The sequence below is a fragment of the Festucalex cinctus genome, chromosome 16 (assembly GCF_051991245.1).
Source record: "Festucalex cinctus isolate MCC-2025b chromosome 16, RoL_Fcin_1.0, whole genome shotgun sequence".
NCBI lineage: Eukaryota > Metazoa > Chordata > Actinopteri > Syngnathiformes > Syngnathidae > Festucalex > Festucalex cinctus.
This window is the reverse complement of record NC_135426.1, coordinates 17,952,677-17,978,843: the sequence shown is the minus strand read 5'-3', so window position 1 is coordinate 17,978,843 and position 26,167 is coordinate 17,952,677. Positions and strand designations below refer to the sequence as shown.

Sequence of the window (26,167 nt, the reverse complement as noted above, 5' to 3'; positions counted from 1 at the left end):
TAAACATATAGTCAAGATGGATTTTCATCAGTTTAATCAAAAACCACATGAAAAAGTATCTGGGTCAAGAAACACAATCATTCAAAGTGTGACAAACAGGTTTCCGTAAAGTGCCAAACACAGGGGAAGAAAGCCTTTTAATAGTTTGCAAATACTCTATGAACATACACAAACACCACATAGAAAACTAGAACTTCAACACAAACAGAAATCACTTTTAAACAAAGTATACTGCTTTGAATGTTCACTGAAAATGACATGGCCTCGTAAAAGAAAAAAAAAAATCGTGTTTCATCAGTAGTTTGTAACGTTTTCCTCCTTTAAAAAGTGTTTGTACACACTGTGCAAATTTCATAAAAAAAAAAAAAAAATCCCCTTCACCCACTCGTCATCTCATACATTCTAATGCAGTTCACTCTGATTTGTGATGAAGGCACATGACAGAGGACTTGATCTTGATGGCGCCATGGTATCGTTATCAATCACTCGCTGGAAAAACAAAATCATTCGAGTTCTAGTTGTGTCGCTGACTGCTTAAAAAAAAAAAAAAAAAAAAAAAAAACGACACCTATTTTGGAAGCTCACTTTGGACAAAGTCGTGACTGCTGCATGTGTACAAATGTAAACATTATAAGTAACTGTTAAGGAATTATTTCACCACAAAGACAAAAAACATACAAACCGTCAACCCTTTTGGATGAAGAATGTTTTATAAAACAGGGGTGTCCAAACTACGGCCTGAGGGTCGAAAAGGTTTGAGCACCCCTGCTATGAAAATGAATTTGCAGTAGACATGATTCAGTAAGGTTAGTTTAAAAGGAGCAAAAACAAGTGCTGATTAGTTAGCCTGCTGGCGAGGCCCCGCCCATCATGTCTTCTGCCTTCTCCGGCAAGTCATTTCAAAGTAAGGGTCTTCACGCTTGCCTCTGTACTGTGGGATCTTCCTGCTGGCGGGCTCCGTCTTCGCTTTGACATCCGGGGTGGTCTTCTGGGGGGCCACGACGCGAGTCAACTCGGGTTTGACGGCGTTAGTCGAGGACGTTTTCTGTCCTGCATTTTGTGATGTGGTCGTTTCTTTCTGGTTGACTTTAGTGTTGAGAGAGGGGCCAGCGTTGCCCCCAGGGTGGCGCCAAGGGGCAGCGGTGCCTCGTTGGAGGGGGCTGGGATCCTTGGTCGTGGCCTTGGCTTTAGCGGGCAGCGGGGTGACGGGTTTTGGCATAGCTGGGGAGGCTTGACGAGGTTGCGGGATGGGCGTGGCCCCGGCCCGCGCCGCTGCCCGCACCCTCCTCGCCGTCTCTAGACGGAGGCGCGAGGCGGGGGAGCCGGGGCGGCGCTGCGCGAGACGGGAGCGCTGGCTGGTGCCCGTCGGGGGCCGGGCCTCTTTCGGGGCGGTGGGGCTGGACGGTTTGGGGCATTTGGAAGACGGCTCGGGGCAGACCGGACTCCTCGGCTGAGAGGCGGGGATCCGAGTGGGCGGTCGGAGCCTCAGTTTGGACGCGGCGGGCAGGTCTGATTGGGGCGTGACGGCTCTGCGCGGGACCTGCGCCGGATTGGGGGCCTGCTTGGGGCCGCCCACAGGTGTGCTGGGCAGAGAAGTAGTCGAAGAAGAGGAGGAGGACGAGGAGCATGAGGCTTTGGTGGCGACAGGCAGGGGCAACTGGGTGGGCTTCCTGGGGGCGGGCGGCGTTAGCTGGAGGTTCTTCTTTGGTGGCACGCCAGCCCCTTTCCTGGCCAGCGTGGGCGTGCAGGCGGGCGAGGCCGCGTAGGAGCGACAAGTCTGACCCGCGGCGGGCGGCGACATCTTGCAAACAGAACTGGAGGACGACGACGACGAAGACGAGGAGATGAGGTCGTCAACAGCCGCCAGGGGGTCCATCTCGGGAGGCGGAGCCGCGTTTCCGTGGTGACCTCCTAAGCCGGGCGGGCCCTTCTGGAAGGCCAGGATCTTCTGCTCCAGAGTGGTAAACTGAAGCACGCGCAGCGGGTCGTACTTGGTGAGGAAGCCGCGCAACGTGTCCCAGCCGCCCCCCACGCGCACCATCACATGTTTGCCGTGAAGCATCTGAGGACAATGCAACACAATCACGCTTAGGGATGTAACGATAACAGCAATATCGTGATATTAAAACTGCCACAATATATCGTCGTCATGTCACGATATTAAAAGCAGCACATCTGTGAAAAAAAAAAAAAAAAAAAAAAGTTGATTTCTATTTGTGCAGGTACACCCTCTGGTGGCTAGTTTCTTTAGTGCAGTTTAATTTTCATAAGGCATGTTTTGGCCCTTCTATGTTTAAAATCCATGCTAATGGTCAGATAAAGGGGAATATGTAATATGCTTGTGAAGCGAGTCAATATGTGAGCAAGTAAGTGCCTCAATATTAAGTCAGAGATTTGAGGTGTTTGTAAGCATTGCTGTAATGTACAAAAGCACAATTTTTTTTCTTTTCTTTTTACAATATTGTGACCTTTTTTTGTATTGCCAACCTCACCAAGATATCGTGATAATTATCGCATGGTGAAGACAAGCCTTTGAGACATGCTCATGATGTAATGGACTAAAGCGGTCATCCGTCGGAGGATAACAAGCTTTACCTGATCCCACAACGGCTTCCAGTTCTTTAAACTGGTGCTAATGTGTAAACACAGTATTTATAGGGAAGATGCACTCCGAGACATATCGGATAAGGACAGGACACAAAACTTCACATCTGAAATTTCAAAACGCCTTATGTCGGACCCTAATTATGAGACTTATCGGTAAGGCTGTGTAATTAGTTGAAATTCAATTACAATTCTCCTTTCTCTCCTTCTCCTTATTCAGCATAATCGTTTATTTAAAAAAAAATAATAATAAAAAAAAAAAAAAAAAAAAAAAATTATTAACTCATTCACTCCTAGCCATTTTCACTGAAGCAACCCCCTTCGCTTCGTTTTACTGGATTTTGACTGATTTTGCAAGGCCCACAGAATATTGTGTTCTATTGTTATAAAAGCATGGAACCTATCAAAAGAAAGATTAAAGTCTCTTCTTTCATCAGAAAAAAACTTAAGTTTCTATCCGTTTCCGTTTTGCAGCAATTAGCATTAGAAGAGAGCTAAGTTTCATCAGTTTTCACAAATCTATTTAAAATTGCAAGTAATTTAGCTTTTTTTCTAGATGGCCCTGGTTGATCTCCTTTGCTCTGCTGCCACCTGCTGGCCGTTTGTGTAATAACTACCATTTCTGCAACCGTTCTTTGCAGTTGAGAGGCTGCATCAAAGCCTTCTGTATGCTTTAGCATAAAAAAAACGTATAAATACGTCTTTGGGACACTTAAAACATAAAAAAAATACGTATTTACACATTATTGGGAGCAAATGAGTTAAATACACATTTTAAAAATAAAACCTCTGCCTCTTTTTGTGGACTTAAATTCTTTTCAAGCTAACCACACGTGATAGAGGCTAAAAGTCTAAAAGGCTACCAAACCTCGTGATCCAATAAGCGGAGGCTAAGACCAATTTAAATTGTTTAGGTATTAATTACGGTTGCCTGCTTTACCATGTTACCATGTTGTGACTGGTATGCACACAACAAAACATCAAGATTGGGTAGGGAGCCAAGTGCAGTATGCTTCAATTTGTTTGTTTTTAGCACATTTTGTTGCATGACAGTTTATACTACAGTAAACTCACTGTTATATTTTGGGGTTGTGTGAAGAGTTGTTGAAACCAAGCCGAAACAACAAGCCGACACCATGGAGAAAACAGGCTTTCTGGTTTCAGGTAATTATTCACTCAGGGAATATCAGATTCCTTACGGAACAACGGGATCCTTCTCAATACACACTGCTCCTTTGAGAGTTTGGATTACCCATGCGGAATAGCCGATTACCAGCACTTGTGTGTATGTGTTTGTGTGTGTGTGTAGCGAGCGGGCTCTCACCCGAATAAAGATGGTCTTGTCCCCAAGCCGGTAGCGACCCTCTGACAGGTACTCAATGGACACCCTGTTGGAGCAGTTGCAAGGCGGGTCGTCCACGCCGTGCTCCTGAAAAGGGACAATAGGGCACTGTGAGGAGGGTTGAGTTTGTGGAATTTACTACAATTAAAATCAGAATGGCCTGATAATGTATATGGATATCAAGATATTGTCTCCACTGCACATCTGGAGCTGCTTATGTTGAATTGATTCCACTTCAATGAGTTCCGTTATTCTTAACTCATTCAATCCCAAAAACGTGTAAAAACGTTTTTCAACACTGTCCTTCCCTCCCAAAAACGTGTTTACACGTTTTATATGTTTTTAAATGCAAGAGCTTTGATGCAGCTTCTGACATGAAGAGGTGGCTTAAAGCAATGGTAGTTATTGTGGAAAACAGGTGGCAGCAGAGAATAAGACATCAGCCAGGGCCATGTTGCAGCAAGCTCTTTTTGTCAGTGTTTTTACCAGAAATGTTAATATGGACGAACCCTAGCTATATTCTAATGCTAATTGCTGCAAAACGGAAACAGATACAGATATACCTTTTTCCTGATGAAAACAGAGACTCGATTCTTTCTTATGGTGTGTTCCATGTTTTTATAGCAATAGAGCAGAATATTCTGGGGGCCTTGCAAAATCGGTCAAAATCCAACAAAACAGCCGGAAGCAAAGAGGGTTGCTTCACGAAAATGGCTGAGAGTGAATGAGTTAAAGTCGCTGGCAGCATTTGCCATAAAACAAGAAGGGAAACTCAACCCATCCTCAATAAAAAACAAAGTCAATTCCTGTGCATTTCTTCAAACGGCACGTGCCGTAGCGAGTCATAACGCGCCCGCGGGAGCGTCACATGGTCAGCGACGTTGCGTCATGCAACCCCGCGGCGCGCCAGTCAAGCGTTAAAGCCGGCCGGCCGGCCAGCCAGCCAGCCAGTCTTGGCGCAAGTGGGGTGCACGCGTGCCGCCAAAGTGACGTAGCGGCTTGACATCATAGAGGTGAGGACATGTGGATTTTATATTTAGACTTAGTGAGCACGTGCAGAACAGACAATGAGGAAAGAATACAGTTTTCTTCTATATTTAACTCACGATTAATCGCAATTATATATTTAACTCATTCGCTCCCAGTCATTTTCACAGAAGCAAATCCCGTTCGCTCCCGGCTGTTTTGCTGGATTTTGTCTGATTTTGCAAAGCCCACAGAATAATTGTGTTCTATTGCTACAAAAACATGGAACCTATCAAAAGAGAGATTAAAGTCTCTTCTTTCATCAGGAAAAAAAAAAAAGTGTATTTCTATCTGTTTCCTTTTTGCAGCAATTATCATTAGAATATAACTAAGTTTCAACATTATTCACAAATCTTTTTAGAATTGTGAGTAATTGAGCTTTTTTCAACATGTCACTGGTTGATCTCCTTTGCTCTGATGCCACTTGCTGGCCGTGTAATAACTACTATTTCTGCAACCGTTCTTTGCAGTTGAGAGGCTGCAGCAAAGCCTTCTGTAAGCTCTAGCATAAAAAAAATAAAAAAATAAATAAATAAAAAAATTAAAAACAAAAACAAAAAAACGTATAAATACGTCTTTGGGACACTTAAAACAAAAAAACGTTTAGGGTCTCAAATGAACCTAATATGCACGTTTTTGGAGCGAATTATCCCTCACATGACTGTGGACTCGCTCACCCCTGACTGGTAGAGGCCACCATGCTGGCAGCACACACTGAAGGTCTGCACGGCTGGAGGAGGCTCCTCGGTCAGCAGCAGGGTCTCCTCCAGCTCAATCTCCTTCTCCAGTTTTACCAACACAGGAGGCTCCACGCCATACCTGACGAAAGTTTGCAAGCACACCATTACTATGGAGTCTTCTCACAAAAATCCCATCTCGGGAAAAAAAAAAAAACGTACTTTGAGACGATGCGTCCAATTTGCAGCAGACAGAGGCAGACCTGCCTGGGCTCCTTGTGCAGCACTGGACGGCACACATAAAGACACCAAAGTGAAGATCCGAACTTTGCAAGTGAATAACGCGAGGCAGCAGCTGTCCTCTCGGCTCTTGTTGAGACAACATCCGGCGGACAGAGCGGGACGACAGAGGTGCAACGCTTGAAAACGTGACTTGGAAGTTAATGATTCCCCGAAGGGGGATGCTGGGGTGAATCATGCAGAAGGGAACACAGATTTGGAGCGGAGAGCTGAAGTATTATGGATATTAATAAAACAGCTCGCAGCCTCGCTTTGCTAGTGTGATTTGTTTTAGGAGACCTATCACTAGTAATGTAGTCATCTGCAATTTAAAAAAAGTACTCTGCATTGATTGCCTTGTTTGATACATCCTATTACATCATTAAGGCATGAGGATTAAAGAACATGTTCCACTAATCACCTTGACTGGAGCTTGTTGCATTAGGCCTCATTTAGCAAAATAAGCTTTTTTTTTTCCTCAGAAAAATGTCAGATTTAAGACGAGTTCTATTCGAAAAACAACCCCTAGTTAGTAAATGAATTATATGAGATAGGACAAAAAATAAATTAAAAAATCCACTATATATCAACGCCAAAGTTCATTTCTTAAACCGTTTGCTGTATAAGAAAGAGTTTAAGAGACAAGCTAAAAGTTCTGAGATCTCAACTGCTACCTACCAAGCCCCTCGGACTCAAAGAGGTACGTCTCTTCCACGCCGATTTGCCGACACCAGGACAGGAAGTTGGCAGTATTGTCGCGGGCGAAGAAGGAACCCGGTGACGCGTCACGCTTACAGGCAACCTTCCTTGTGGGAAAAAGCTATTGGATAGAGAAAAAATTGACTTCAGCTTATGAAAGCTAAAACAATAGAATTAGAACTATGACTATATATATTTTTTTTAAACGAGTGACAGTTTGGTTCAGGTCACACGTTTGCGGTTCATGGTTGTAGGAGCTGTTTTTGTTCAATGCTATTTTCACCACAGACGCACCTTGGCGAGTGCAGAGGGGCAACTCTGGGCGATCTTAGTCTGCAGGACGCCGATAAGCTGGCAGAGCTTGACGCCGTTGTTAAGCTCCTCCATGAAGAACTCGGCCCTCACCTCCTCTTCTGCAAAAACAAAAACAAAAAACGTTCTTTTCACATCACGTGATCTGTATGTGCCACATTTCATTGGTAACAAAAAAAGAAAAAGAAAAAAAAAACAGGTGACTGAAAGAGTTGGGGCCCTCCTATGGACTTTCATTGTAAATCACTCCTCTAAACAACCACCACAAAAGCCAAGGAATTCTCATGGGGGACAAAGTCCACAATAGGCACAGCATAAAGTGACATTGCTCCACTTTTTTTTTTTTTTAACCAACACAACAAAAGTGACTTGAAACTTAACCTTCCTGCATCAGACTTTTTAGGCTCCCAGGCAAGTTAAAAAAGAAACCGTAGTATACGCCATTCCAGTCACGTTGCCGAGAACTCTTGCTAACCACGTAGCATTCCTCGTGGGAAATCTTGAATGGGTGATACTAAAAACAACACTACTAAGGCCAGTTTCTGTTTCCTCCCTTCTCCATTAAAAACTGAAAAGGGACAAAAGATGCCCGAATAATGAGGCAAAGAGGCGGAATGAGGAGTTTTTGTTGCGCCGCTGCTTCTGACGATAGCTGAGGGCTACACAGAAATAGCAGCATCCAAATACAATTACATGGCAGAAACTGATGCATGTCACGATTGGGCATCAGGATTTCAGTGTTCATTTCATCCACCATCTTTACATTTCGTGTCAGTTTTAGTCCAATTTCAGTCACGCTTGTTAGTTTTACCACAGTTAACCTCATCCCGTTTTTATTTAGTCAACTATAAATCTAGCATTTTAGTCTTTATTGTAGAAAACAACTTTATTCGTCTAGTTTTAGTCAACAAAAACTATCAACGTTTTAGTCAGGACAATAATTTTTCCCCTGTATGTTTTTTTTGGCAGCAGATTATGTTGAACAACACACAATTAGTGGCTATGGCTACATGCTATGAGCTAGCAAGTTAGCCAGCATTAGTTAGTTTCTGTTTAGTTTTCATTGACAAAAAAGTAACACTACTACTTCATATATATTTTTTCTTTTTAAATAATCAGCCATTTAATTTGTTTTGGGATTTGTTTCCATGCCAACAGTTGTTTATGAACGTACCCAGCAAGCCCGTGAGCCAGATGGCGAGATCCTCCTGCATGGGCACCAGGGTGGCTTCATGCCGCACCGCCAGCCACTGGTCGTACTGGAAGACGTTGGCGAGACCGGGGCCGTGCCGCTGCGCCAATGGGCTGCGGGGACTCCGCGGGCTCAGCAAGGGGGCGTCGAACTTCTCGCCAAGCCATACCTGGTGACGAGGGGAGAGTCAGTTAGAGGAGAATGCAGTGAATGTACAAAAAAAAAATGCTTTAGTAAATCTTTTTAGTCACATTCAAACAATAGCTTGCCTTCTGTACGTTTTATTTTCCTGATTTAGCCTCCCCACATTTATCCTGCTTCAATGTTAGAATTTTATCCTGATTCTCATCTTTTGTTTTTAAACATTACTGCTTTGCCTCTGAAATGTACTATAGATTTGCCTTGTGTATGAATGGTGCTATACAAATAAACTTGCCTTGTCTTACAACAATAAGGTGTTGTGTTGCCCTCAAGGTCAATCAAACAACTGCTATTACTATGGCTAATGCTAGTCATATGTCATACTGAAAGTCAATTGTTCCATTTCCCACTGAACATTTGCCAAATACTAGTGGGCGTTGAAGGGTTTTATTGTATAGAGTCTGAAACCACAGATCAAGTTGCCTTTTGGTATCAATCAGAGTACTACTGAACAACCGTATTTACAAAGACAGTTTTATCACGAAAGAAGACAAATCCACAAAAGGGAAAACCCTGTATTTAGTGGTTTTCCTTTCTCCCACAACCCAGCAGTGACTCGACAGTGTTGTGATTTGAACTGCTCCATTTCCCCTGCAGTGGGTGAGATTTTTGTTGACCCCGTTTCATGTGGAGAAGTCGCGCGACGAGCGGCAGACTCGTTCACCTCCACTTAACACCTGACACTGGTGCATGGCCTCTTGTCACATCTAATTATCAACAGTTAGTAGCGATGTAACCCGAATTTCCCCATTAACTCATTCAAACCCCAAAATGTATAAATATGTTTTTTGTTTTTTATACAGGAGGCTTTGATACACCTTCTGACATGAAGAGGTCACTTAAAGCAATGGTAGTTATTACAAAAAAATGGTCAGCAGGTGGCAGCAGAGTATAAAAGATCAGCCAGGAACATGTTGCAACAAGCTCTTTTCACCAGTTTTTTCACCAGGAATGAGAATAATGATGATGAAACTTAGCTATACTAATGCTAATTGCTGCAGAACGATAACAGATACAAATATACTTTTTTCTTGATGAAAGAAGACTCCAATCTTTCTTTTGGTAGGTTCCATGTTTTTATAGCGATAGAACACAATATTCTGTTGGCCTTGCAAAATCAGTCAAAACCCAGTAAAACAGTCAGGAGCGAAGGGGGTTGCTTCAGTCAAAATGGCTGGGAATGAATGAGTTAAAGTCAATATTTACATCAAAATAATTTGCATAAAAAAATCTAAAATACATTAAAATTAAAATAAATAAATAAAAAACAAAAATGTCCGACTGTAGCCCAAGTCTTTGCGGATGTTCATCGGTGTCTCTCCTTTCTGTGATCTTTTTATGATGTCTAGCTTCATTTCCATGATAATTGATTTTCTTTTGGCTGGACCAACATTGATATAAGATGTAGCTTTCTTATTTGGGGCTATGATGAGGAAAAAAAGAAGGCAAAAAGTCAAAGATTCTCCCACAAGTGTACAAGCGTTAGCATTAGCTAAGCGCTTATTAACGGACGAGGGGTAAACACTGCAGACTATATGGTGGACAAGGAGCCAAAATGGTGGACCAGGTGTAACCGTTGTACAGTTGAAACGCCTTAGGTTGAGTGCGCCTTAACTCGAAGACTCCCTGTATTGTGGAATCTTGAGCAAAATTTGAAATTTGTTTAATGATTTAACAGCAAACTGTTCAATTCTTTACATTCTATTTCATTTTGTCACAATTCTAAGTTTTAATAAAAGGATAGAGGCAGAAAGGAAAGATTTTTTTTTTTTTTTGCGTTATTTCACCTGTGTCGGCAGGTGTCGACTTATCTTCCGCCCTAAACAAGCTCATTGCAAAAGTCAACCTCACAGCTGCTGGAGCCTCCAAGAGGAAACTCAAGAAAGAGCGGCGCGCTTTGCACTTGACTGCCTAAATGGGCGTCAAGCGATGTGCTCGTGGCGCCTGCGGCAAGCCACTGATCCCGGCTCCTCGCGCTCGCGTCCTCTCATATCCATCTCAGTCGCAAGCCTTGCATGCTGCGGCTCTATGAAGACAAAATCTCTGCCTTCAATACATTCCTTCATTGTTTACAAGCTCCGGCAGCAGGAGGGCGATGGAAAAAATCACTAGCAGATGTCCATTAAGATGACTCATCTGGACAGATGTTACGCAACTTATTGCAAGACGACCCCGCCTCTCCGCCAGCCAGGCTATAATCTCGATGTCCATTACACGTCACACGGCAACATTCGGCCATTCCTTCCACTGTGGTGAGTGATCGTCTTGAAAACAAAGCAGAGTTTTGTCCAAGCCTTGAAACATTCAAGTTGGTTCTGCCCACAAACAGGAAACCTTGTGGGCAGAGGAACAGAGACTGAATTATGATTGCAGACTCTATGATGAAGAAATGTCCATCAGGCGGGATACTTTCTCTCATTCCTCAGCCTCGCCTTATTATGCCCATGTATTGAACGGGTGTATGTACAATAGCAATCCATGTGGGATTGAAGATATTTAAAAAAAAAATAAAATTGGCCTGAAATTAGGACACATTTTATAAACAGGAAAAATTTAAGTTATAAAATCTGAATAGAATCAATTCATAAAATTAAACATACAAAAAATATCAATAAAGTGATAAATACACTAACAGAAGTAACTGTTTGACTGCCAAAAACGTTTAATGACGTATGCTAAAATCCTAATGAATGCTGCCATAAACGTTAATTGACGTCGACTTTTTTTTTTTTTTTACACAATCAATGGGTAGTGCAACGTCTTGTGGAGCGCTGTCTGGTCAATGGGCTTGTGAAATCAAAAACACCCACTAACAATGGCCAGCAGATGGCAGCATTGTGTCTCTTTTCAATGGCTTCAAGGTGTGTGAAATTACAATGAAACACGTTTTCAAGGATGACGTGAATGATCAAAGCCTTTGTCACATTAAATCTAATTCACAGAGCGTCACTAAACAAAAAAAAATTTAGTGTCAAAGTCACTGTTGTGTAGAAAATGTATTTTTTTCCAAAAAGCTTGTTTTCTCTTTCTATTTTCACTTATGTCATTCAAATTACCTATTTTCTAATGTTGCTGATTACTAAAGAACGGAATAAGGTACAAATGTACTTTGAAATGAAAAAATGGAATCCAATCTTTCATATGGTATCACCATTTTTATGTAGTCGTAGTGCACAATATTCTGTTTGCCTTGAAAAATGAGTGAAAATGCTCAAAATCGGCTTTTTTTTGCATGTTAAAATACAGTGATTAAATAGCAAATAATAAATTACAAACTAATACAAATGATATAACTGAACCTAGGATTTCCAACGACACTCGTACACTTCTCATAATTTAACTTAAAATATTATGCTATATAAATAGTTAATACTAATACTATTGTCAACCTCAAGGACGTTTTCTAAACTTCACTGCAAAGTTTTCCCATGCACTGTCAAAAGTTTCAAAATGAAGTCAATTCAAAGTTATTTATACAATTAGAAGAGTGCAGTCCACTGCAGGCAACTTTGACTAATTTAATCTCATGAATTCATTGCCTAATTTTATGAGGTAAAAACCAGTCCCTGGAGGCAACATGTGACCAGAGAGTTCACCTCACAGCTGGAGTGAACGCCTCCGGAATGACCTTTCCGCCAAGGTGCAGCACATGCAGATAAAGACGCACAAACACAGACGCATGCGAACACGCTCTCACACACCTGATGTTCTAAAGTGAAAACGTGACCTCGTAAAAGTTGAATCGACCCAGCTGGACAAACACGCATTACATAACAAAAGTCAATGGAGTGGGGTGGCGTGCTACAAGTTCGCTGTGACATATGTGTTTCTTGTCGTCCGGCTAAGCAGAAATGGAGGAAGTCTTGTGTAGCATACTTTACATAAAATAATAAGAACAATGTAAATAGTAAGACAACAAACAAATGTATTTCTTCAGCACAAATCGCTATTGCAAGCAGATTAGTGTTCTCAGATTAGCCAATTAACCATTTTCTTAATCCTCCTTTTTTCCCATTGGGCCCAGAGGAATGTCTGCTGATAATCCAACGACTAAATACAAACTTAAAGTGGACAATTAAATCAGCATGTGCCTGTACATTAGATTTTACCCTCATCGAGTTTAGCTAATGCTCTTAACTCATTCACTCCCAGCCATTTTCACAGAAGCAATCCCGTTCGCTCCCGACTGTTTTACTGGATTTTGACTGATTATGCAAGGCCCACAGAATATTGTGTTCTATTGTTATAAAAGCATGGAACCTACCAAAAGAAAGATTAAAATCTCTTCTTTCATCAGGGAAAAAAAAAAAGTATGTTTCTATCTGTTTCAGTTTTGCAGCAATTAGCATTAGAAGAGAGCTAAGTTTCATCAGTTTTCACAAATCTATTTAAAATTCTAAGTAACTTAGCTTTTTTTCTAGATGGCCCTGGTTGATCTCCTTTGCTCTGCTGCCACCTGCTGGCCGTTTGTGTAATAACTACCATTTATGCAATCGTTCTTTGCAGTTGAGAGGCTGCGTCAAAGCCTTCTGTATGCTCTAGCATAAAAAACAAAAAACAAAAAAAAACGTATAAATACGTCTTTGGGACACTTACAACATTAAAAAAAAAACATATTTACACATTATTGGGAGCTAATGAGTTAAATTGAACCCTCAAGCCTCCTGGAAGGTTGTACTTGTACGTTGGCTGATTAGACCATGAAATAAAATTATTTTCCACCCAAAATATGATTTTAAATGATTTCTAAGTTTGCTTACAGAAAAAGCAACTCACAAAAGACATTATACAAATCTTTTTTTTTTTCCTTTTTAAGCAAATGTTTTGTATTTCTCAAGTACATTCTTAACGCATTACGTCATAAATTTCCTGGAGACCTTCTACATGAGTTTTCCATTTAAAACTCTCATTAAGACTCATCAATGTATTGTCTAGCGCTTGAAGCTATTGTTTCATCCCGTCTATTACATAACACGGTCAGCGGACGGACGCACGTGACGAATGAAACTTCAACTCGCAGATGCTCACTTTTAATGACACGTTCAGAGACATGCACATATGCTACTTGCGCTCCCATGAGTGAGTCCTTTCCCGAGCACGCGGGAGCGGTTTATTGGACGCTGCTGTTCAACGTGCGTGACGCAACCAAAACATCAGCTGCAGAGTCATGACAGTCGATTATGGATCAATATCGCCCGAGGGTCTCTTGGATAACAGCTAATCAATAAATCTGGTTTAGGGTTCCTTTGTTTTTGTTGATGATGCGACATCAAAAAGGCAATCATATCATTTTTACAGAGATATTATTCGTGTTTTGGCTAAACCCAGTCATAATGTCTCACAATGTCATTGGGGGTTTAATCTGCGCCAACACAAAATGTAACTTGACACTTTTGTTGTTTTGGACTTTCACATGGTTGACACTGGTTGCTGGGAGGGGAAGGACAAAACTTGGGATTACATTCCAGCCACCCCTCCCAAAAAAAATGTGCAAAAGACACTCCTCAGGGTCCCGAGAGCGGAACGCCAGGCACGCATAACGAGGACAAGACTGCGTGCTGTGACACAGGTGGGCTTGCTTCAGTTGCTGGGTGAGAGACAGATGTCTATGTAATCAAAATAACAGCCAGGGAGATGCACATAGTGTGCTGATGACGTAATAAAAATATTGGCCTAGCTGGATGGTGCTCAAAAGGGGCAGAAATGCTTAAAAATAAAAATAAATAAATAAATAAATAAATAAAAATGTAAAAAATAAAAATAAAAATAAAAATAAAAATAAAAAATAAAATAAAAACAATAAAAATGAAACAAAAACATCCATCTGACCTATCAAACAGCATGAAATTCATTCATGAACTTACCTGGATGCCAGTCTGGACAGCCATGACTGCAATCACAGATGATTCACTTCTTCATTCTGTGGAAATATGAAGAAAAAAAAAATGGAATCACTTTCAAACAAACTGGAATTCAATCTAAAATAAATAAGTAAACATTCGTCAAGGACGGTAACAGACACTCTGCCGCTGGGCAGCAGTAGAGGGATAATTTGGATGATACAGGACTGCCCCCTCGAAACAGACTAATTTCATTGAAAAAGTACTTTGTAATAGGGCTGTGCAATTAAATAAAATTCATGACTCTGGCGAGACTCGGAAGTATTTGGTTAAGGTGAAGGGTAATGCGATTTTTATTAGGTTTTAGGTGAATTAATGAGTATGACAATTATTGGTTTGTTACTTTGTGTACGAATAATTGTAAATAATAAGTTATACATTTGCTGCAATGAAGAACTGCTTATGCTTGCAATGAAGAATGCTTTGCTTTGCACTTGCATTCACATAGCCTAACCATTTCCGTTAGCTTATCATACATTTGCTGCAATGAAGAACTGCTTTGCATGCAAAGAAGAATTGCTTCTGCTTGCAATGAAGAATGCTTTGCTCTTTTCCCACTTACATTCACATAGCCTGGTTATTTGAAGATGACTCAAAAGCTAAAGAACCGCAACATCTAATGCAGCAGAATGGTTCGAGCCAGTCTGCTGAGGTCACATGTTTTCTGTTAAGAAATGATTGTAAACTTGACCACACGTACTCAGCAATCTTCCACTCACATGCACAACACATAGACAAACAAGTATACGGTGTTCCAACTTCCAACTATGCCTTGCATTTGCATTTTTAGGGTTGGAACACCCATGTAGCTAGGGGCGCGGAAAGGGCATGGAAAACCAAATAAATAGAGAGGGTGAGGAGAGGATTCTTCAGAGAGTGCAGGAGTGAATTGTATCAGTCAGTTCCTCTCCTCACGAGCCCTGAATTGAATGTCTTCCCTCCTTTTTATATCGTATTTAATAGATGTCAAACAGGTAACCCTCACACTTTGCAATACTACAAATTGGGTCAACTAAGTTCACTCAGTTCAATTTGATGACCGGCAAGTAACGCTGCCTTCACAGACTACATTTAAAGCCTCGATCACTGATCAATTATTGTCGATTGATATGAAAAGAAAACCTTGCTCGTGGTCCATAGTCAACACTTTGTTTTGGTTTTTACTGACTAAAGAGTGACTCTCACGAGGAGGAAGTGACGCAAGTTAGCCTGAGTGCTCCTCTTTTGCCCTTTCCCACACAGGATGTGAAGGATTACCCTCAACTCAACTGTCACTCCAAGTGTGTGTGTGTTTGTCAAAGGGGGGATTCTGGATGGGAATGGGGGAGGAAAGCAATCACAGCATGAAGATCCTAATAACATTGATAATTTGGTCAACACAGCTGAGGCAACAGTCCCCCATCCTCCACCACACACAGCAGCATCTCCCCCCTCTACAAATGTCACCCCATATAACCTACAGTACAATCAAACATATGGTCCTTTACTGGAAATTAAGGCTGGGAATGAAAGTCAACCAAGTCGGTTGGGTTGACCACAAAAATTGGTCGACGCAAAAAATGCATACGTCAAAGCTGTTTTCCTAATTTAAAAGTAAAGACTATTATACTCCAGTTTTACGCCACCAAATGTGCAAAGCCCAAGTCAAAGGGTGACGGCACGGGATCTTGGAGCATAACGTGCAGTAGTATGCTGCATCAATAGCCACTGTAGGCTTTGACAACTCAATATCTTTGAATGAGACTAGCGAATACGTCAGGCTTAGTAAACATATGATGAAGATGAAACACTATTTAAGTGCATTGTGATCAAAATTGGATTTTTCCATTATGTTGGACTGTGAAGTGATTTTCAGGAAAAGTACAATAAGTGAGTGAGTCGAGTTTATTCACGGCTAATGCTAACCCGCGATCGTTAATCGTTTAGCATAGGCTAATTTTGTTGGTGTTTGTGTAATATGTGCACAAGATAAGGAACAATGAGTATTTATATCCAGTTATCCACTAAATTGAACTGACGTTCAACTTTAGTGGACTTAAAAAAAAAAAATTTTTTTAAAAAATGTTGGGGGCAGGGCTATTAGTCAATTAATCGATGGAATAATTGATAGACGACTTCATTTTTTAAAAAGTCATAAGTAACAACGCTACTGGCAATATTGTCATGCAGAAATATCTCCAAAAGCTCTCTTGCTCATTCCACACCTGTCTCACATCATCCGACAGCAGCCCAGAGAAGCAATCAGCACAATACAGAGAAGATGACAACACAAGCTAACTCACCTGAGCGAAAAAACTGTCAAGGACCATGTGACGGAACCGCGCTGTACGACTCTACTCAGTGTGATAAGCACATTTCCCTCTCTCTGCTATGAAGCGTTTGCGCCGCGCTGTCCGGCCAGAGTGGCGACACACGAGTGAGCGGCGAGGGAGAGGGAAGGGATGACAGGGAGGGGGGGTTGGAAGGATAGGAGCAGGAGGAGGTGCAAAAGGAGGGGCCTGACTAATGAAGTGCCTACGCTTGGCTAAACCAGGACTACCCCTTCAACCTCCAACAATCCTGTCACGGTGGGACCCTCACAAAGCTTCCATTGTCGCCCCCCCCCCCCCCATCAACACACATCTACCACTTCCCATCTCAACCCAGGAACTCACCAAGCAGGCTGTCATAGGATGGAATGAAACGGGGAAACAGGCGGTGTGAGAACCAGTGTGTTAGCATATCGCTCGTATTAGCTGGAATCTTTGTTTTTAAGTCTGTTTTTGGATATAATCAAACAGTAGGAGTGGCATAGCTCATGTGGTAGAGTGGAAGTCTCCAAAGCTGAAGGTCGTGAGTTCGTTCCTCAACCCTTGTGCAACTTTTATTTATTTTTTTAATTTTATTTTATTTTAAATAAACTAGGAAAATTTAGTCAAAATCTCTCCTTGCAAAATTTACTGAGAATTTCTGGATGGCAAATCTATTAGTTTAAATAGACTATTTAGAGGGAAATTTACTCTACAGAATTTACTGTGTCAGCTCAAGTTCCAAATTAAATATTTGCACTCACTTACAAAAAATATACAGTATAATGTTTTGTTAGCATTTATATAAATCAACAAAACAAAACAAAAAACGCATTTGACGTGACATTTTGGAATTAAAAAAAAAAATTACCTGGGGTGGAAACATTTTGAATCCTGTCTCAGGATGGTTTCTAAGAATTAAAAAAATAAAAAATAAAAAAATAGCCAAATTACAACATAAGAGAAAACACCCAACACCCCAAATTAGTAAGATCAGGCAAGTGAAGCCTCGTTGCCACCCCCTAGACACACCACTGGTTGTCATGGTAACCAGCCATATCCACAACCAATGTAGAGTACCTCATTTATAGGAGACAGAAGCAGCCCCTGAAAACACATTTTGAGATATTTTAATAAAATTCTGGAAGAGACTTGATACCCAGGCAACTGGGATGTGCCCTTTTAAACGTTTCAAAAATATGTCTAATGTGACACCACTCTTGGATTAACTCAATTTGTGAGGGGCCATGGAATAAATAATGTCATAGGGTCAATAAAGTTCATACAAGAGACTGAGCAGATACAGTACACTGCAAGAAGTTCAACACTATCCAGTTATTGTCCAGAAATGTCACCAGGCCAAAGAGTGACATTCAGAATTTCACAGTGAAGGAACAATCCACTTCTCATCAACATGCAGAAATTTGGTGAGGCTCTCAAAACAACATGGCAAATGTTGCTCACCGCTCCAGCTGCGTGCAGTCAACATAGCTGGGTGAGCACGATTTGCTTCATGCTTCACCCACACACATTCACAAGTCACCGAGAAGGGCGGCGAAGACAAAACTTGTGTTGTGGTCATAGTGAACTTGTGAGTGGCAATGTGGAAAGGGCAGGGCTCAACTCAATGTTTCCACGCAAATTCTATGTTCGTTGCCAGGAGAGGGGGGAGAAAAAAAGAAGTCCAACAATGGTTGCCCTCTTCACTCATCAGTTAACCAGATCATCCAACACTTCCCTGCTTCTATAAGCAAACATTTTTTTCCCCAGCTTAACAAGAATGCTTATTCAATCTCCATATCCTGTTTATGAACAAACTAGTTATTCATTCCTCGCTGCATTTTGAGTGTGGATTGAGCTGTTCTGAATCCAGGGATTAACGGAATAAATGACGCACAGAAACCCGGGATACAAAAGATCGGATTTCGGTTGACCAACCTGCACTTCTTGTTACGATGGAAATGACGGCTTTGTTTCAGGTTTAATCCCTTGAGAAAAACTGATATTTGAGTCCTGGCTGAAAGAATTCGGCCCCGTTTTAAACAGTCAGATGCACTTTCCAGATGGGATTAGTGGGGAGGAGAAGAAAAAAAAAGGGGGTTTGGGTCTTACTGTAAAGTGGCTTTTATGCAATAACATTCATATTCTGTGATACAAGTTGAGAACAGGGTGACAAAGTTCAACCCTTTTGTTTCGATTGGTTATTCTTTTCACTTCTGGCTCAATTTCAGAGAACCAAACTAGAGATATGACGTCCTTAAAGGGTCAGGACTTGACTGGTGGATGAGACCCATGGGGAGTTTAAGGGTCCCAGTTCAACTAATATTGGCTATACATCATGAGGGTCCAGACTGGTCCATGACTATGATAGATAAATTAGGAAATTTAGGTTGCCATGGCAATGAGACATTAACTAGCTAACTGTTAGCCAGTCTGCATTTTGAGTGACAGCCCCTAAACTTTATTTCCCAACATATTGAACTGTGGATTGATTTTATAGGTTTAAAGTAGACTTGGGGTCTGTTAAAAGAAAAAGGAGCTCATTAGCGACTCCTTGGAGCCTGAAATAAACAAGGATGTTGTGAACGTGTGTGTGTGTGTGTTAGTGATAGACCGATATGGCTTTTTCAAGGTCGATACTGATACCGATTATTAGTAGTCAAGGAGAACGATAACCGATATTTCAAGCCGATATTTATTTGCTGTAGAAGAGAAAATATTAGTGTAAAAATTAAAAAGTACTTTTTCTTTTAATTTTAAACAATATTGACAGCTTTGTTTAAAAAATATATTTTAAAAAAATGCAGGGAGTTTCAACATTTTTTTTTTTTTTTTTACTTTTTGTAGGGAATTCCCAGTGTCAGCATCATTATTTATAAAGTGGAAATTGAAATAGATCCATGAATGAAAAGTTCCTGTATTTCACTGTGCAAAAAATGAATGTAAACGTAGCAAATTTGGGGTTTTCAACAGGATTCATAAAAAGTTTCAAAAGATTTTTGCAGAAGGTGAAAAATTATCATAATGTGTTCAAAATACCCGCTTTATTGGCCGTCAGATTGGTCAAAAGGCCGATACCGATATTTGTGAAACTGCCAAATATCGGCACCGATAATCGGCCCGGCAGATAATCGGTCTATCCCTAGTGTGTGTGTGTGTGTGGGTGGTTTGACATCTGTCCGTATGCCTCCCACGCAGGTCGCCTCCCCTCTCTAGTCCCAGCCACTAATCAGTTAAGAGGATCAACGCTATTCCAGACAGCAGAACGCATCCACCTCCACGACGCTCCGTCATCACAACACACATCCAGCACGTGGCGAGCACACGCCGCCGCGATGCGCCCGTGCGACTAAATGAATACAAAACCAGAACACATTATGTAAGGAGTTAAAAGTAGAACGTTCCGGACGAGTGTCCTTTTGATTTTACACCACTCTGCACCGGGAATGCCGGGGGGACTCCAAACATGAGTAACAAATAACTCAGAGTTGGCCCACGTGCTGTTTTAAGAACACTTCAAGCATTTTTTTTTTGGTATGCTTTGGACACTCTCGGGAAATGTCATATTCCATCATTTAGCTTTGTGGACGGTACACAAAGAAAATATTAAAGATGAGCGCTTTGAACATTAACATCATTTCTCCACAACCTTATATAATTATGAGTCATTTTTAAACAAATCTAAAAAGGCAGGTTGCATGACCCATTCCGCTGCGAGCACACTACGACCTTCCAGCTGTGCGTCTGCATCATATTTTGCACCTAAATGCAACCCAATTAAGGTTATGCGTTAAGTTAAAAAAGGTTCCATCTTTATAACTTTATTAAACGATGAGGATGGGTAACATTTGAAAAGGTCCCCAGTGCCTGCTGCGTGAGGTGGCTGGTGGCCAGAATCACGACCAAATGAACCTTCTGCGCACTTCCCCATCCCCTGCGGTCCAAAGGGGTTCTGCCTGGCTCGACTTTCCCCTCGAGAATACCAACTCCCCCTCTATTAAAGTCCTTCCTGCTGAGCCCTTTGTGTCTGGACTTAATTATCCTGTCAGAGAAGTGTTTCATTTACAACTGAGCTTCCCCTCTCTCAATACAGATGGGGCCCGGATGAAAAAGTAAATATGTACAAGTGCTGTGAAAGAAATTCACAGTCATGCATAACCCGTTTCCAAGGTACAAGACTATCTCACGCTTCAAGAAGGATTACACATTTGCTGGCTTCCACTCTCTTGTCCTTGTCTGGCGGCTGTTTCCTTGGGAGGTGAAACAGTGGAGGTAAAGCTCATCTTAAAGGCTTGAAAGAGTGGGAGCCACCTGCCAATCCCATTTTGATTTGTTGATGCTAATCCACGGCTCACAACACGCCATCGGGTCCACTACAGGATTTTTAAGCTCGTCGGTGCTGACTCAGGCTCAGCATCCGTTGTCCTGTTTCTTTCATAAGGCCTACTAAAGTACTACTTCAACTGATTCCAGGTCGGTTAAAGGAGGTGGCGTCACTTTCGTAAAGTCAGCGTATTGTGACTTGCTACTATCTAAGCACAGGCGACGTCATCCGCAGTCGACAGCAAGTTGAAAAATGAATTTTTAAAAGCTGTTAATTGTACGGGAAAAATATTGAAGTTATCAAATTCATTCTGGACAAAATATTAACTTTTTACTGCTGAAAATGTCTCAATGAGTCAAGTATCCCTTTTAGGTCAAATGTGACCTCTAAGGGAAACACAATTCTTTTGGGAACTGCCCAATATATTGGCCAATTGATTGCTCGTATTTTGAAAAAAATCCTAAGTCAGGCAACAACTAAGTCGAGGTACAGTACCACCAATGTATTTTTTGTGACTCCGGTTTGGAAACAGACCAGACAAGCCACCCTCATAACGTCTTCACAGTTGCTCTGCTTTTCTCCAGTCAGTTAACAGTTAGCACTAGGGGTGTTAAAAAAAAAAATCGATTCGGCGATATATCGCGATACTACATCGCGCGATTCTCGAATCGATTCAATAATCGGCAGAATCGATTTTTTTTTTTTTTTTTTTTTTTTTTTTTTTTTTTTTTTTTAGGATTCACACCTTGAGCATGGAAGAATGTTATATGAACGGCACATTAAGCCTTAATATTTTTATTTTAATGCTGTTCAAATGTGAAACAGATTGCAAACTGTTTGTGTACAGTGGCTCACGGTTATAAGCCTCAAGTTTTAGATAAATATATTCATACAAATCTTACAGTGTACATGTACAAATTTACTGATAGTATTTTCTAAATTTGAATGGAAAAAAAATCGCAACAATCGACTTATAAATTCGTATCGGGATTAATCGGTATCGAATCGTGACCATTCGTATCGGGATTAATCGGTATCGAATCGAATCGTGACCTGTGAATCGTGATACGAATCGAATCGTCAGGTACTAGGCAATTCACACCCCTAGTTAGCACAAATAAGCGCGGCATCCTTGAAACTGCGAGCAGGCCTATCTGGCATGTCGCCTCGTCTGAGCAGTTACTGATGACCTTCTTCCCAAACACACAAAAGGCCAACTAATGGCAATTACATCACCGCTTCAGTTGCAGCGCAGACTCTCTGCAAATCAATTGGAACTAGCCGACCTCACAACACAATCTAAAACAGTTCTGATGGATGATCATGAGCTTGCTACAATAACAGAAATACGAGTACAGTGGGAATAATTTGTCACTCATGGTATAATGTATACATGTACTACGTAGAGCTCATTATTGGACTCCAATAAAACAGTTTGTAGCCCAAAAATATACACACATGTAACCAAGAAGCAAGTATCAAGTGACATGCCATGCTATACTGTATATTCTACGACTTGCAAAACCCTAGCTCTATGGCCCCTCTACTGTGAACGTCAGGCCAGGCAAAGAGCCAGGAAAGGGCAAAGGGTGACCATGCTGAGTCTAATTCTCCACCTTTGTTGTTTGTCACATAATAACCCTGGTGGGAAGAAGCGTGAGACTGGAACAACTACAAGATCTTTGACCTTAATCACTGCAGTCAAATGACATTTTCAGCCAAGATAAATCCCAACCTTAAAATAGTTTGCGATTGTGAAATCACATCATTGCAAAACACTGATAATCAATTTTCTTTCTACTGGAGGGAGGAGGGGGGGGCACCTATTACAAAACTTTTTAAAGCTATCAAGCAGGCACACCAATTCAACATAATGTTCTGATTGGGCATAAACATTGGTTAGTTGTTTCAAAGTGTGAAAATTTGATTATTTTTACTAATCATCCCTCAAAGCGCTTGAGACAAAACGGTGTGCAATGTTTGGCTGCAACCAGCAGTGGCGCTATTGATACTTTGTCAACTGAAGAAGAACATGACGAAGCGATTGGTATTGGTATAGTAAACATTTTTTGAATTAACTTAAAATTATGTACAAGAGACATTTAAAAATGAATAAAAACATGTATTTAACAAAGATTCGATAGATTGTTCATTATTTAATTACTTAAAAAAAAAAACTATTTAGGCTAACCCAAAGTAAAAAAATATATATATATATACACACTGCATATCTTCACCCTCTTAACATAATTGCCTTAGTCATTTTTTTGTTGTTGTCATTTTAAGAAGGCGCCAACAATGGACATCATATAATTTTGTTATTGAGAAGACCACTAGGCATGATAAACTAGGACGATGACAAAAAAAATAAAATAAATAAATAAATAAATAAGAGGAAGAGGAAGTCATAGGAATATGGAAATTAGTTGAAACTGGGAATATAAAATTATTAGAGTAATTGATCTGCTATATTAAATTTGACATATTACAAATCAACCCAGACTTCAAAGGGACTGAATGAAAAATATATCAAAGTCATAATTTATCTGAGCAAAATTCAAGAGTTTTGGTGCATACATGAGGACACTACCACGGAAAAGCTCATTTTAATTTCGGGTGACTAAAGCCAAGCAACAAATCAGTGATGACGATATCGCTTGTTTTATACAAATGGATGCACATGACTCTTAGATAACCGCTAAAACAGCTCAGTCCAACAGCCTGACCAACCCCATATAAACTTCCCTAGTTGCATTTAGACAGCTCTTCTTGTTTAGCTTTAAAAAAAAAAAAAATTGGAACCACACAGAGAAAATAACAACCCTCAACACGCACATAATGAATGAGGGGTAATCTGCGATTTCATTTTCATCTCCATTGTGTCCGCACACGCACGCAGCATCACAGCCCATATGTGCCACGTGTAGTTTAACTCATTAAGCTTGCTTTTGTCTCATCTGTGGTAGTCTGGGTGTCTCTCAAGATCTTGGCTGGCCCAAAATCCAAGGCCCAGTGCCAAAGTTCAAGCAGATGGTGACAATAGAGACACTCTGAATGATGAAGGCTGCTTCGGTGAAATTGTATTATTAATGATGCAGTGGCTAATGTACAGTTCTAATGATGACACTTGTTGCAAAACAAAGAGTCTGGCTACGCTAGTGTTTCCAGAACAGGATTTCAATCCAAGACCAGTGCCTTCTTGTACTATCAGCTTGTTTAACAGGTCTACCTGGGCATAAATACCACAAATAACAGTGCTTCAGATGTCAAAAGATGCACATTAACTACTTGAATTTGCCATTGAACTGATTTATTAACAGCGAAAGAGGTAAGAATTCACAACGCTTTGAATAACTGGAGGAAATTATTATGGGTGGTATAAATATGCATGCTATTTGTAAGATGTAAATGTATGCAGTGCACCAATCTTTTGACTGTTTCCATAACCATTTTCCTCTCAGGAAACCATTTCAAACATACATACATGATATGATTACGATTATACTGTATCAAATTAACTTAATAATGAAATGTGAGCGTGTAAAGGGCGTAGCCTGGTGAGTGTATTTCCAACTATACACGATCATCAATATGACCAAATAGTCCATGACAAGTACGTCATTCAAATTCAGCAGCATTAGTATCTTTTACTAATACTTTTAGCCTCCCCCATCCCAAACATTCACATGATCTTACCAGCAAGTGCAGCCTCCCACGTTAGATGGACTAACACTGATCCTCTTAACTATTTATTCCCACCTGCCAATCAATGATAAAAACGTGTGTGAAAGTGTGTCTAAACACACTGTAGTTCAACAACACAAGCAGGATCGGCGCTGTAAATCTGTAAATTAAGTTCCTATACCAATGCAAAAGTTAAATATTTTAAAGTACCTTATTAAAACAGAGTTGTTGTTGTTGTGTTGTTTTTTGTTTTTGTTTTCTATTACATGAAGACAGTGAAATATAATGCATAGTAGATATAAAACACATGGAGAGTGTGGCCTTTCCCCTCCACGAGGCATTTTCAGGGACGAAATCCTGTTTTCAGTCAGCGAACTTTACGACAACTTTCAACACATTTCACGTACAAACAACGTTTTCTACTTACCAGTTGCACTGCAGTAACAAGAGTCTTTTGGGAAAATCTGTCTATTTGCATCAAATCGGGTGGCTTTTTTCCCTTGTGGAAAACTTGGACGCTGGCAATCCAGTCATTTTTGGACGTCAACTAGTACCGCTGTTGTGCATACGCGTGCTGTTCAAACCACCCAATCAGCGCGGCAGCCTCTGGAGGGGGGCGGAGTCTGGTCACCTGCCTTCTTTTAATTGGGCGAAAGATGATTAGACTTACATACAACGGGACGACCTCTAATATATTACCATCATACGCTATTATTTTACATATTAATACATAATATAAAGATTTTAAAAATAATAATTTTCCTGTGATTACTCTCTTCTTTTCCCCACATGAATGGTTGTTTGTGAATATGTGCACTTTGTGATTGGTACCCCAACTCTCACCACAACTTATGAGGATACACAAACCAGAAAAATGTGTTTCCATTACATCAAAAGAGACATTGACAGTTACGGGAAAATTAATGGTACTTAAAAGCTAAATGGAAGAGAATAAATACAGCCAACAAAAGTAGAAAGGCTTTCCGGGGGGTATTGTCCTCAATGATGGCCCATTTTATAACAAACAATAAGGAAAGTGAATACTCCACTTTTCTGGTCCCGTGAGAAAGATGGAGGAGTATTGAGTGAGCCGCACCCTTCCCATTCAGCGTAATAAATACTTTATGAAGCAGTCCAGTCCCGCAGCTACCCGTTTAAAGCTCCTTGTAACTTGATATTTCACTGTTGTGAAACAAGTCAACTTATAGAGCACTTTCTCAATATTGTAATACATGCACGTGATGTTGAATTTGCAACAGCCTCGTGTCATGGGGATTATATTTAAAAATAAATAAATAAATAAATAAATAAATAAATAAATAAATAAATAAATAAATAAATAAATAAATAAATAAATGCGTTCACAGTAACGAACACAAATACACGATTCTCATTATTTATTTTTCTACGTACATAAAACTGTAACTCAAGTAAATTAAGTCGGTTGAAACCACACGAAATTCGTCACTTAAGTGACCATACTATGTAAATGGTTAGATAAAATATAGAATAAATTTTGCATTATTGTTTATCTCTGAGCATATTGATGCTTGAAATGTGTATAAGGCAGAGCTGGCACCAAACGTTGAATTGAGGCGCCATCTAGTGGTGAAAAACAGACAGCATTATTTGTTGTAAA

General features: G+C 40.6%; 1 protein-coding gene across 2 annotated transcripts; it reads right to left on the bottom strand.

Moving 5' to 3' along the window:
* Nucleotides 1-17: 17 nt before the first annotated feature.
* gas2l3 (growth arrest-specific 2 like 3) lies at nucleotides 18-25,102 on the bottom strand. Of its 2 annotated transcripts, none has more exons than XM_077499740.1 (9): nucleotides 24,956-25,102; nucleotides 14,197-14,252; nucleotides 8,114-8,300; nucleotides 6,922-7,040; nucleotides 6,607-6,748; nucleotides 5,872-5,935; nucleotides 5,650-5,791; nucleotides 3,929-4,033; nucleotides 18-2,062 (listed from the first exon to the last, which is right to left on the bottom strand). In XM_077499740.1, the coding sequence occupies exons 2-9, from the start codon at nucleotides 14,218-14,220 to the stop codon at nucleotides 869-871; spliced, it is 1,977 nt and encodes a 658-aa protein (XP_077355866.1). In that variant the 5' UTR covers nucleotides 14,221-14,252; nucleotides 24,956-25,102; the 3' UTR covers nucleotides 18-868. The 2 variants fall into 2 exon arrangements, with proteins under 2 accessions (XP_077355866.1, XP_077355865.1); XM_077499739.1 differs by lacking the exon at nucleotides 24,956-25,102 and adding an exon at nucleotides 16,515-16,660.
* Nucleotides 25,103-26,167: the final 1,065 nt, after the last annotated feature.